Source organism: Halichoeres trimaculatus, unplaced genomic scaffold (genome assembly GCF_033239565.1).
Source record: "Halichoeres trimaculatus isolate MK-OKI-2021-1 unplaced genomic scaffold, fHalTri1.1 fHalTri1_scaffold_14, whole genome shotgun sequence".
NCBI lineage: Eukaryota > Metazoa > Chordata > Actinopteri > Labriformes > Labridae > Halichoeres > Halichoeres trimaculatus.
This window is the reverse complement of record NW_027437192.1, coordinates 21,337,707-21,350,141: the sequence shown is the minus strand read 5'-3', so window position 1 is coordinate 21,350,141 and position 12,435 is coordinate 21,337,707. Positions and strand designations below refer to the sequence as shown.

The 12,435-nt window shown below is 42.5% G+C and overlaps 2 protein-coding genes across 5 annotated transcripts; one reads left to right on the top strand and one right to left on the bottom strand.

Moving 5' to 3' along the window:
* Positions 1 to 729: 729 nt before the first annotated feature.
* dlx5a (distal-less homeobox 5a) lies at positions 730 to 4,225 on the top strand. Of its 4 annotated transcripts, XM_074687607.1 has the most exons (5): positions 730 to 948; positions 1,129 to 1,177; positions 2,515 to 2,873; positions 3,280 to 3,464; positions 3,672 to 4,225. In XM_074687607.1, the coding sequence occupies exons 3-5, from the start codon at positions 2,516 to 2,518 to the stop codon at positions 3,984 to 3,986; spliced, it is 858 nt and encodes a 285-aa protein (XP_074543708.1). In that variant the 5' UTR covers positions 730 to 948; positions 1,129 to 1,177; position 2,515; the 3' UTR covers positions 3,987 to 4,225. The 4 variants fall into 4 exon arrangements, with proteins under 4 accessions (XP_074543708.1, XP_074543706.1, XP_074543707.1 ...); XM_074687605.1 differs by lacking the exon at positions 730 to 948 and having other exon boundaries at positions 975 to 1,177; XM_074687606.1 differs by lacking the exon at positions 730 to 948 and having other exon boundaries at positions 975 to 1,209.
* A 3,533-nt stretch (positions 4,226 to 7,758) lies between these two features.
* Positions 7,759 to 10,388, bottom strand: dlx6a (distal-less homeobox 6a). Its single transcript, XM_074686982.1, has 3 exons — positions 9,558 to 10,388; positions 8,714 to 8,907; positions 7,759 to 8,479 (listed from the first exon to the last, which is right to left on the bottom strand). Exons 1-3 carry the CDS (start codon positions 9,862 to 9,864, stop codon positions 8,240 to 8,242), a joined length of 741 nt encoding a protein of 246 aa, XP_074543083.1. The 5' UTR covers positions 9,865 to 10,388; the 3' UTR covers positions 7,759 to 8,239.
* Positions 10,389 to 12,435: the final 2,047 nt, after the last annotated feature.

The window sequence follows — 12,435 nt, the reverse complement described above, 5'->3', positions numbered from 1 at the left end:
CTGTAGTTCCTTTCTTAGAATCCTTTTAACCATCTGCATAACTAGGGATACATGTTATATGTGTTTATATTATCTGCGCAGCTTCCTTTGCCTTTAATTCTCTATTTTCTTTTGATTAAACAAATCTCAAGGCAGGTGGGTGTTGTAAAGTGGGGGTAGCTTCCTAAAGGCCAGAAGTAAAAGGAGGGCTCGAAATGTTAAATGTCAGCAAATGTGTAATAGTGAAGCATTGGGGCTCTACATGATATTTTTTATGGGGCCAAATCCATCATGACCTTAATCAGTGGGTAAGGTATCTTTGCCTATTTCTCCTCGAATGAATTTCTGTTTGTTTAACAACTTTTACATACTGTCCAAACATTTTTATTTATTTATTCATTTATTTCTGCATTTATAATTTTTGTTCAAGAGAAGTGCATCAACGACACCAGAGCACGTTCAAGTCATACTGAACTGTCAAAGTGCTACACCTAAATGACATTAATCAAAATAAGAGGAAAAATGTATTGATCCTGTATTAGTGTTCATTAAGTTGGACTACAAAGATTTATCTAACACGTCTGCTCACATGCTAGCCTGATCCCGTGCCTGAAACTGCAATTCCTGTTAGCGTGAGCTTGGAAGTTCTGATGAGGACACCATCAAATCTTGTCAACATGTCCAGGAGGTGAATTATCTTGTTCGCTGAACTCTTCAGTGACGTCAGACGCACGCTGAGCGCTCTCAGCCTTGAGTCAAATTCAAATTTGAGAAACACAGAAAGAGTGGTTTTACTGAAATTGACTACAAGCGTAGCTTTTTGTATAATTTCAAAAACAATCATCATATAAATAGTGCATTAAAGAAATAAGCAGCGAATGTAAAACCTTGTCAACAAAAAAAAAAAAGTAAACCAGGAAGTAGTTAATTGCGCGGGCGGGGGAAGTATTTCCGGGTCATCGAATTCAGGTAAATTAGAATAAAATGATCAAACATTTTGCAACAAGCGAGCGAACAAACGTTTCTATCGTTGCTAAAGTTTGACATTCTGACAAAAATATGTCAGCTAAAATAATTTTGATCGTATTTTTCGATTCTTGTCGAACATTGATAAAAAAAAACACAAAATGTATTTCTTTGTTTTTCAAGGTACAGGTGTTAAAGACGAGCCTTGAAAACAGCAAGTTTGAGATGTAAGGTAGGCTACATTTCCAAAAACCACGATGAATTGTAAGTAGATAATGAATTTAATGATTTCAGTCACCCAAAACGTGTTTTTCACTTGAAGATATTAGTTCCAGTTCCGTGTCTCCTAGTTTAGAGTGGTCAACATCAATCTATTATCTTCTTTTCTTCTTTTTCCCCCTACAAGTCGGGGGCAGCAACAGTAAAAGAGTAACTTATTTTTCCTTTACACTGTTAACGTGGTTAATATGTTTAAAAAGTTATTCTAGTCTTTCACCTGTTCCCCCACATCTTTCAGATAGCACTTCTTCAGTTAAGTGTTTTTATTATTATCTCCGGTCAATCTTTAAGATTCATGGAGATTATCTTTCATCTCTTCTTGACTTTCCGTCTGCATGTGTTTGGGGTGCAGCTCTTCTGCTCGCCCACTAGTCGGCGTTGCTCACCACTAAATGTACACAGACGCTGAGATTTGATTCGACATGCTCCTTAAACTGTTAAACGATTAGATTAGATGAAATTTATTATTTGACTCCTTTTGGGTACACTGGAATATATAAAAATGTCATGTTTAACTCATGATAAACAGCATGGAAATTACAATTCGTATTTTGTCCACGAATAGATGGCCTATAATATATCGTATTGATACTGCGAATCAGATGGTTCTGGTAATTTTATAGTTTACTTAGGACACTTAAACACTATTTTGGACGACAGATAAAGGGCTATAATCGGGTACCTATAGCGTAAGTGTTTAACTACATTGTTAGTAAAAAAAAAAAAAAAAAACAATAACTATTGTCTTATTTGCTTTAATTCACTTTCTGTGAGACTGTGAAATGCTCAGGATATTAATTAGCCTAAATGTGCTTTTCTGAGAAAAATGTATAAACAAAGACTCGCGACGACAATGTTAATAGGAGGCCGGTATCAAGGCAGGAGGCCTTATGGGTAATGAGGTTTTGTCTCTAATGCATCCTTCTGAAAACGTCTATTGGCCACGCGGCCAACACTTAAATTGGCCCCATTGATTGATAGCATAAAAACACAACAATGCAGCCACATAGCCCGGGTGGTTTCCCCCCTATAAGAAAGCTGGCGGAGAGAACTGGGTGTAGCTGTGTCTGTGTGCGCCTTGGCCAATGGAACCAGATCCTCCCTGCAGTGCGTAAGAGCGCGATTTAGGATTTAACCAAGTCTTTGCTGCGGGGCTGGCTGCAGTCTTCACCAGAGCCCGACGGCCTGAGAGCTTTCCGACGATGTCAGTGTAGTTTTCACATCACTTTGGAGTCAGACTGCTTTGTTTTCGACCATCAAATAAAAAAACACACGCCTTTCTTCTCGAAGTATGACTGGAGTATTCGACCGGAGGATCCCGAGTGTGAAACCCGCCGACTTTCAGAGCTCCTTTCAACTCTCTACCATGCACCATCCGTCTCAGGAATCTCCTACTTTACCCGAGTCCTCCGCCACGGATTCTGGCTATTACAGTCCGGCCGCTGGAGTCACACACGGGTACTGCTCGCCCAGCTCCACCTCGTATGGGAAACCCCTCAATGCTTACCAGTACCAGTACCCGGGAGTCAACGGATCCGCTGGAAATTACTCGACAAAATCCTACACTGATTACAGCTCGTACACGACCCCCGCCTACCACCAGTACGCTGGGACTTACAGCAGAGTGCAAGCCCAGCCGAGTCCTCAAGGTAGGCTACGGCCCTCTCTGATAGATATTTATTGCATTTTTACAAGAATTGGCTATTAGCTGATAACCACATTTACTTTATAAATAAGCCAAGTTTAATTTGAATGCATTTTTATGATGGTTGTGCGTTTTTTCCTGATCGTTTCTGTCTTTAAATATTTAAAATGTCCGTCAAAGCTTTAAGTGTGAAAAATGTTTATTTTTATTAAGTGCGAGAATCACTTAGATAAAATGTTTGAAAGAATTTTCCCTCTTTCTTTTTTTTTTTTTCAAAGAATTTAATTATCCCATGACATTTCTTGGTCGTGGAAATTAAATAAGCGTAAACCATTAGCGATCAGAGTTATTATAAAAACGTTAAATGCCTCAATAGTGCAACACTAATTTTATCGATTTATGTTTTATAGAAAAAGAGATTAGTGAGCCCGAGGTGAGGATGGTAAACGGCAAGCCGAAGAAAGTGAGGAAACCTCGGACCATCTACTCCAGCTTCCAGCTGGCCGCCCTGCAGAGGCGCTTTCAGAACACACAGTACCTGGCGCTGCCGGAAAGAGCTGAGCTGGCTGCCTCGCTAGGACTCACGCAAACACAGGTGAGAATTTACGTGAAATAATTTTTTACCTTTTTAGTGTTTTTTAACCTGTTCCAAGTACCCTTTGTTGACTGTGATGAATGGTGGGTTTCGAAAGCCTTGTTGCAGTGCGCTTTTACGCACAGTGCATCTGTTTTGATTTTTTTTTCAATCTATGCGCTTTTATTTGTGGCATTAATGTTCCCCCTTTTCCGCCTTTTTTCTCAGGTAAAAATCTGGTTTCAGAACAGAAGATCAAAATTGAAGAAGATAATGAAAAACGGTGAGCTTCCCCCGGAGCATAGCCCCAGCTCCAGCGACCCCATGGCGTGCAACTCCCCACAGTCCCCTGCCGTTTGGGACACACAGGGCCCGTCCAGGCCGCACAGCCTGCAGCCACAAAACATCAACACCACGGCGGCTAATTTTTTGGAAAACTCGGCCTCATGGTACACCTCCGCCGGTAACTCCATGACCCCCCACCTGCAGACCCAAAACTCAATACAGCACTCGTTGGCTCTTGGAGCGGGGACGTTATATTGAAAAAAACACACACAAACAAACAAAAAAGAAACTTGTTGTTCATTTCATATTTTTTTCCTCCTCCTTCTATGGGACTCGTGTTCAAATTTCAGAGGAATATGCAATGTATTTGATGACAGTCATAGAAGAAACGTGTAAAATGTGTAAATGTGTGCATGTAATTTATTGCATTTTTGGAAGACTATTAAACGTTTAAATGGACAATGGACCTTTGAACCCCGCGGCCTCTCTGCAGTCTCTTGTTATTTTAAGCCACTGTTATTTACACAGAAAATCACGACTAAGACTCACACGCATAAATAATGTCTGTGAGCCTCAGGTGACATTTGAACACACGGCTGTAAATCACAGCTGCTCAATGGTGAGATGACTTAATACTGTGAATCTAATCCCCCAGTCGTTTCTTCAGCCATAACATTGCAAACCTATTCCATGATGTGAAGGTAGTAGTTTTGTTAAATATTTATGACTTGGTTAATGTAAAAAGAAAACTATATCTCTGCGAAGAACGCGTATTCTTTTTCCTCTGTATTTGCAACAATTTAAGGGGCACAATAAGAAAAAAAAACGTCGACTTTATTCATGTTTGGCTATTTTTTTTTTCTTTACTAATGCTTATCCTAGGAGGAGCCTCAAATTAGACAACCCTTAATTGAATACTCGTGTTCCCTGAGCTGAATTATTTGACCGTTTAGATGCTAATTTTGTGGTTTACGCAAGATGCTATTGTAAAAGTCCTAAACAGTAATGCAGAGACTTATTTAAACGATGAAAGTCAAAGATGGCTTTCATAAGAATGATCTGATTTATACTGATGTTGGTATCTTGAGATTGTTAAAGTAATATACCTGCTGTGATCATAATGCACACATAACGTGTTTTCTATCCATCACTCTGAATTATTTTCTATTATTATTTTTATGTATATTATTATTACATCCACTCTTCTGATCACCTTTTATCCTGAATATAATAGGTTTAGTTGGTGATCCTGATTGTTTGTCTCAGCCTGCAGCTCCTCAGTGCAGAGGAAAGCCTCCTCCTGCAGCAGACTGTGTGCACTCGCTCGCGCTTTGTGTCCCCTACAATTAGCTGCTTTGAATGGCAGAGAGGAGGCGAGGGGGGCGGCACGGAGATCTGAGACAATCCGCATTCCTGTGGGGGTAGACCGGCTCCAGAGCTCTGCCACTCCCGGCCGCAGCCCACCTTCCGGGTAAAATGAAAAAAAATGAGAGAGGAAGGGGGGAAAGAGGGAAGAAAAGGAAAGAAATCTACCAAAATTTCACTGTGTTATTAGCAGGCAGTAATATCAGCGTTGCTGCTGCAAAACCGCTAAACAAACCGCAAGGCCGCGAGGAAAAGTGATCTAATTGAATTTTAGATGGCATGTGCACAAGAATCATTAAAGTTTTTGCAAAACATGCGCCAAAATACCCCTCCTCTATGTCCCTCATACACAGCGCTACAAACAGCAATGACCCACACGCAGACCACTGCATGTCCACCTGACGCACTCCTCTCCTCACTCCTGTCCCCTCCTGTTTGCAGCTGCACTTGTACCCATCGTGCAGCAGCAAATTGCCATTGCTAGTCAAAAACGCTCTTCTTCCTCCCGTTCTCTTTGTCTTCTTCTTCTTCTTCTTCGTGTGTTTCTTTTTTTTATTCCATGCCCTTCTTCTCCATGGAAAACCCCACCGTGCTGGTTGTTTTCAGCCATTAGTGCTTTATGCTAATCAGTTGTGGCGTGTACCCTAATTGTCGCGCGCGCAGGTCACTCGAGAAATTTAGGTTTTCTAATAGCGCACGCGCTCAAGAACACTCAGGCTCGTGCACAGATTCACACAGATCTCTATATCTCTCCCCTAAACACACAAATACACAAACTACTGTATGTCTCCCACTATTTATCTCACTCACACACTATAACAAACACACACACAAACACACACACACACACACTCGTGCTGCCATTATATCGAGAGCCCCCGTTTATTTCCAACCGAACATTTTCCACTCAGCTAGTTTCCCCCCGTTTTGCAAATCGAGTCTAAATAATGACAGTTAGCTTTACTGGACAGCTTCAACTGTAACACTCCACAATAATTATTCTCCAGATTAGGGCCTCCATTATCATAATCTGGACATTGACAATTACCTATAATTTGCAAAGATGCGCTTGGTTCTTGATTGCAGAGGGCTTTTTTTTTCAAGCTCGCCATCACTAAACAGTGACAGTAATAACAGCTAATTTTGCAGGCAATATATAAGAGCTTACCGGGGTGTGCAAACACTTTCCCACCTGGATTTGCTTATTCAACCAGCAGCAGGAAAAGCGTGCGGAGCTTGTTTTGGGGTAGCCTGTGAGTCTCAGCAGAGCGGAGTAAGGTAAAAATGACTCTCATTTTCTATAGCCAGAAGCTGTGACACCACTGACTTGAAGGTAGACCTTAAGATTTAAGAAAATACGGGGAAAATGTGTTAAATTTTCTTCGAAGCTGATTCAAAGTTATTTATTTGATCGATTGAGATAGAGATTGTGAGTGTGTGTGAGGTTAGCCTACTGCTGCTTTTATATGAAAGGGTAGGTTGTTTACATCGAAAGCCTTTTGTGGTGCATCAAAAAGAGGAAGGAGTGAGACATCTCTCTTTACATTTCCCACCTCCATATCTATCTCTCCAGCTGTCTCTCTATCTGTCCATGTCTTTCTGTCTCTCTTTCTATCCGTCTATCACCACCCCATGCTTTTCTTCAGTAGTGCATCACATGATAAGATGTCACTTCTCTGATCTGAATAACATAACTGTGTGTCTGTGAGCTTTGTTGGTGTTTACTCGATGCCTCCCCAGGCTCCCTGCAGCCTGAGATCAGGGTTGCAATAGCCCAGGAACAGAGAGAGTGAGTGAGTGAGACCCCATGTCTGAGGATGAGGATTGGGTGGGTGGTGGGTGGGGGGTCTCCAGGTATGGCTGAATATGCGCCAGTGGGACATCCGCGACTTGACAGCTGCATGAAGCTTTTCAGCGTCGTAATTTCAGATAATATCCCGAGCGCTCACTCCTCTCAGCAATTTGTATATGAATAACCGAATAATTTCCCCCTTTTGTTCCATCTGTGCTACCTCAAATCCAAATAAAGATGCCTTTTAGTATTAAAAGTGGTAGAAAATTACAGGTAATTATCTTTGACGGTAAAAACGCTGTAATCAGCGGGCTACATCAAAAATTACCCTAATTATGCCTGCATTTATGAGAATGGAAAAAAAGCCTCACTTGGATAAAAACCCACAAATTGTCCCAAATATCTCCTTCATATTGAACGCCGCTGCAGCTGGCTGCTTTGTTCAAACATCGATCCCGTGGAGCTTGGCATTTAACGGCCTGCATTAGGACGGAGAGAAGGGAGAAAACATTTTGTCAATACTTCTAATAATTGAGGGTGGAATGACAAGATGAGCTGGACCTGGAGCAAATGTCTTTCGGGGTGAATGTAGACAGCAGCGGTGCAGGGTAAGTTAATTTCCTCCGCTGTTTGATAAATCTATATACTGTGGCGTTCTTTGGATTTATTCAAAATGGGCTTTTCACTGCAGAAATGTGTCATCTGCTAATGTTCAAATGTCTGCTAGAAGCTCGTGCACACCAGGGGGACGGGAAATAGGCCTGTTATAATGTCATGTTGGCCCAATATGAAGCATGAAAAAGGGGGCCTTAAATGAATTTTTTGAAATCATGCAACAGCAGGCATCTGTTTTGAGTCACGGTTTACTCATTCTGACAAAACATAAAAAGTGTATGTACAACTAAAATCGCAGAATATATTTACAGACAGACAATTTGCTTGCTTTTGCATGTTGGGGGAAACAAACCAAAAATAAAAGCAGTCAGGAGTCCATCATGGCTGAAAGTTCTGGGCGCAAAAGCGCATGGAGTTCGCAGTCCTTGCTCCCCAAAAAAGTGGCCAAAATGTCACTGAATATATTTGGTATATTGACGTTCAGGTGTTGACATGAATGAAAGCATAACAAATATGCGAGCCCACTCAACAGCTTTTTTTTTTTTAGAAAAAAAAAACAGGTTAGTTCCCTTGTTTGTGTCATCACATCGAGGTTTGGCTGCAGCTTTATCCGTCAGCAGAGCAGCAAAAAAGGGTTATCTCTCCTTTTCTCTCCAGTCTCTGCGCTCACATAAATTGTAGGCTACGTTGGAGAAAAAATTAAACTGCATGGAAAGGCCTCCTCTGCCTCTCCAAGAGTCTATCTCTGCATTGAATCTTGATGTGGGGAGGAATACCAGTGAGAGTAGCCGGGCATGTAGCTGTTGGCCGGCATGTTTACTCCTTTGGAAGAGGCCGAGACGTCCCAGATTGGAGGGATGGTCGGGGAGCGTGGGGAGAGGGACATGGAGCCCGGGATAGGGTCATTCTCGTGTGGGTTGCCGCCTTGCTTGAGCAGCTTCTTGAACTTTGACCTCTTGTTCTGGAACCAGATTTTTACCTGGAGGAGAAGAGGAGAGGAGTGTGTGTAATTAAGGACATGAGGATGAGTAGCTTGTGTAGGGATGCGCAAAAGCTGCAAAATGCAGGAATTCAAGCATTTAAATCAGAAAAAAGCCCCGAATGTAAACACAAAATAAATCTGATATTAAAAATATTTATCTCATTGTTATTACACACGTGCTGGGTTTAAAGTGTCAGTGTAGAAATCTAGTGTGTAAATCCCTTCTCATACCTGGGTTTGCGTCAGTCCCAGAGAGGCAGCCAACTCCGCGCGCTCCGGTAAAGCGAGGTACTGTGTTTGCTGGAAACGGTGGTTCAGTGCTTGCAGCTGCAAACTGGAATAAATTGTCCGAGGTTTGCGAATCTTTTTGCCTTTCCCATTAAAACGAATTTCCCCATTTTCAATCACCGTCGTTTTCTGCTGCTCTGCAACAAAAACAATCAATGTTAATATTCAAAACCAACAGCCTGGATCAGATCTGTGTCTCTGCGCATGCAGGGAGAATAGAAATCACGTCAAACGGCTGAAATAGTCCAGAAAGGAGCAGATAAATTCAGAAGCCCAGAATAAAACGCCTGTAATGATAAATCCTGCTGCTCACATTGCCCTGAAGCGGCGTGGCAGCCACAATCCTCATACGCTGTCATATTTAGGATATTGCTCGTAATGACATGTCAATTAAATGCTAATTACAACATTCAGGGCGTGCGTGCTGCCTAATTTTCACGAGTAGTTGGTGGGGATTGCACGCTCGTGCATGATCAGCCCGGGAATTAGAGCAGGTTTTGTGGGAAGTGACAGGAGAGCTATGCAGGACAGAAAAGCAGGCTAGGGGACGGTAAATAGGCTGGATCAGGAATTATCCAGTGCCATTTACGCACGATTTTCCTCCGTGTAATCGCCCACACCTACGCTTGAAAGATCATTCGTCCGAATTTGGAGTGGCCGCGCGGTGGCTTGGGCATGACACCAACGCTGGCAGAGAGAAAGGGTTGATTCCCACTTCGAGGGCCACCCATATTTGAAAGACGGTCTGCCAGGAGCCGGTGGATTGACAAAAGGGGGGGTCTCTTACCTGTGCCGTCTAACCTTGTCTGTCCTCCCGTGTTGTTGTGATACGACGGCAGGTACGGGCTGTGGTGCGCGTGGCTCACGTATGGGTAGGGTAACGACCTGTTGTAGGTGTTGGTCCCGGTGTACGCGGTGTTGTCGTGCTGGTGGTGCGCGTGTGAGCCGGAGTGGAGACAGTGCAGCGGGTAGTGTCCGCCGGCCATCGACGGGGAGCTCTGCTGTGAGTGCGCTTGCTGCCCAAACTCCATGAACGCAGACTTGGACGAGTCCTGAGGCTCCAGACCGTCAGCCATCGTAGTCATGGTCATCATCGAATTTTCTGCCTTGAGAGCACTCACCCCCCTCTCTCTCAAGACCAAATCGGTTTTCTCTCTCTCGCTGTGCTGTTGTCTCTCTCCCCCTCTCCACCGCGGAACAGATATTGTCCTATTAACACCCGGATTTTCCACACGCGTCTTTATTCCCCCCCTTGTCCTGTGATATTCTCACCCAAAGTGGCGGAAGGTAGGCATAAGTTAAGGGCGAGATTTTTAGGTGGATTCTGTTAAAATTGAGCCCTTGCTTCCAGACTTGATGCAGACACTACAAGTAAAATGGTTTGTCTCCAAAGGGCAGCGCCTCCCGATTGGTCATCCAACCCAACGTCATCAGAGCTCTGCGCTTCACGGAGACTTGAGCTGGAGTTAACCCACCTTACCAGCTCCCACCACAACTATGGGGGAAATAATATACGATGGGAAAGACGCATAATTCCTACAGACAAGCCTCACACGTTAGAAAAAAAACAGCGTTTTTGGAATTGCCGTGTCAATTTTTTGTTTTTTAACCCAAACCCCCAAATTACGCACGACGCGACAACATATAGTGCGCGCTTTGATTTAGCTTGACGAGGAAGCAGTCTATATGTGCCTGTTTTTTCTCACAGATTTTAACTCCTCCTCTCCTCGGAAAATAATTACTTTACAGGAGAGCTCACACAAACATCCCTTTGAGGTTTTATTAAAGTACAAAACTCGTTTTCCATCACATAACAATATAATTATTACAAAATAGCCTTACAGTGAGGAAAAATAAAACCTTCAAAATTCATGCCTTAGCTTGTGGAAAGACTAAATCTCCACAGAAGTCATTATAAACATTTTATGTTGGTATTGAATTATTATTAAATGTGCATTTGAATATCTTATTACATGATTTATTCTCATAAGAGTGGAATATATACTTCCTGAAACAGGTGGCTTCCAAAATAATAGAATGGTACCAGAAAAATAAAAAAAGATTTTTTTTTTTTAATCTGTAAATTTAAAAAATGCAGATATTATTTGCAGAATAACTTGTAGCAGAGCACTTTCCTGCTTTTTTTCCCTCTCCTAATGAGCAGCCCTTCGTGGAGCCCCCCTTCTGCTCTGAATGTAACATATATTATAACTGTTGCTTTCTCCTGAGGCTACTGACCATATGATTAAGGATCTTCAGACAATTCAAAATACAGCACATGTGACACATCAAATAACAATATGCCTGGGGTACAATAGGTTATTTTTCACGTAGCAGGGTGGATACCGAGATAAACTGACAGTGTCTTTTATCCCTGCTGTAATATGAGGCCTGATTTTGTCCTCAATATATGTAAATTATACAGTTTGCCTCTCAGGGCTGCGATGTTCTGTAGGAGAATAAGAATTAAATACGATTTCTGCCTTTTTTAGCGCATTCAAATCATCGTTTGCACATATCTTTTTTTTTCCCTGTGTTGCATTCACTGAATTCTCTCCCAAAAAACTCGATGAAAAATAATTACGGCTGCAATCAAGTTACTGCGAAAACCTATTTGATTAGCGGCCACACTTTACTCAAATTGCAGCTATAAAATTAAGAACAATTCGCCTGTAATGATTATGGCCTGGATTTATTTTGGGAGGGTGGAATAAAAGTGGATATAGCATAAATTATCCCCTAATTATACGCCAGTGTCGCCTCAATTATCCTCTTATCAAAAATGGTTGTCTAAACGCAGCGTTTAGTTTCAATTTTCTCCTTTTCTGTAACAAGAACTTGGTACCTTGCTATTATCGTCAAGCTACGGTTGTTATTTACTTTGTGGGATTTAAAAAGTGCACACAACCCAGCCGGATAATCATTTTACAGCAGCGGCCAGAGAGAGGAGCACAGAGGCAGGGATGTGAGCCGCAGGACATCCAAATGGATCTATTTTATTCCTCCAGATTCCTCTTGGTTATTCTACTTTTCTTCTAAAAGTGAGCTCACTTCTTTGTCTCCAGGAGGGCTGCAGGTAGGAGCCTCTTTTGATGCTCTTCTAACTTGGCTGACGTTGATGGATGATTTTATTCCCTCTAAAAATCCTGCCTTCCTTTTTTGTGTTTTACGCATATGTATTCCGCGCCCACGCAGACCTTGCGGGAGCACCTTTGGTCACCCCTCAGTGATCTAACACAGTGGCCAATTCCCCTGCCCGTGTTCCACTTGGACACGCAGAGCAGAAACCAGATCCTTTACCTTTTCTAATCGCCTTTGAGTGCTGCTACAAAGACATGCATGCTCTGCTCCCTGCAGGCAAAAGGAGAAAAAAACGGCTTATATAGATTGGATGTGACAGTTTTTGCAGCATCATCAAGTGTGTATGAGTGTGCAACCGCAGGATTATTAAATTGCGGGATGGCCGTGCGGGTGTAATGTCAGAGTCTTGGTGTCCCGCAGGCGTGTTTGGAGGCTTCTCTGTGCACACTGAGATTAAGTGGAGTGGTGAAAGGACGGATTTGTTTGAACAGAGAGAACATGACATGGTCGACCTTGGTGCTTTTGAAATGCTTTGCATGTAGCATGAATGTTGACAAGCGTGTCTAATTGAGAGTCCTGCAGGA

Excerpts from the sequence above, each read along its gene's own strand:
- dlx6a (XM_074686982.1), bottom strand. The coding sequence starts at position 9,864 with ATGATGACCATGACTACGATGGCTGACGGTCTGGAGCCTCAGGACTCG. Across the intron at positions 8,908-9,557 it reads GACAAGGTTAGACGGCACAG|AGCAGCAGAAAACGACGGTG; the intron begins GTAAGAGACCCC and ends TTTTTGTTGCAG. Across the intron at positions 8,480-8,713 it reads TGGGACTGACGCAAACCCAG|GTAAAAATCTGGTTCCAGAA; the intron begins GTATGAGAAGGG and ends CTTCTCCTCCAG.
- dlx5a (XM_074687607.1), top strand. The coding sequence starts at position 2,516 with ATGACTGGAGTATTCGACCGGAGGATCCCGAGTGTGAAACCCGCCGAC. Across the intron at positions 2,874-3,279 it reads AGCCCAGCCGAGTCCTCAAG|AAAAAGAGATTAGTGAGCCC; the intron begins GTAGGCTACGGC and ends TATGTTTTATAG. Across the intron at positions 3,465-3,671 it reads TAGGACTCACGCAAACACAG|GTAAAAATCTGGTTTCAGAA; the intron begins GTGAGAATTTAC and ends CTTTTTTCTCAG.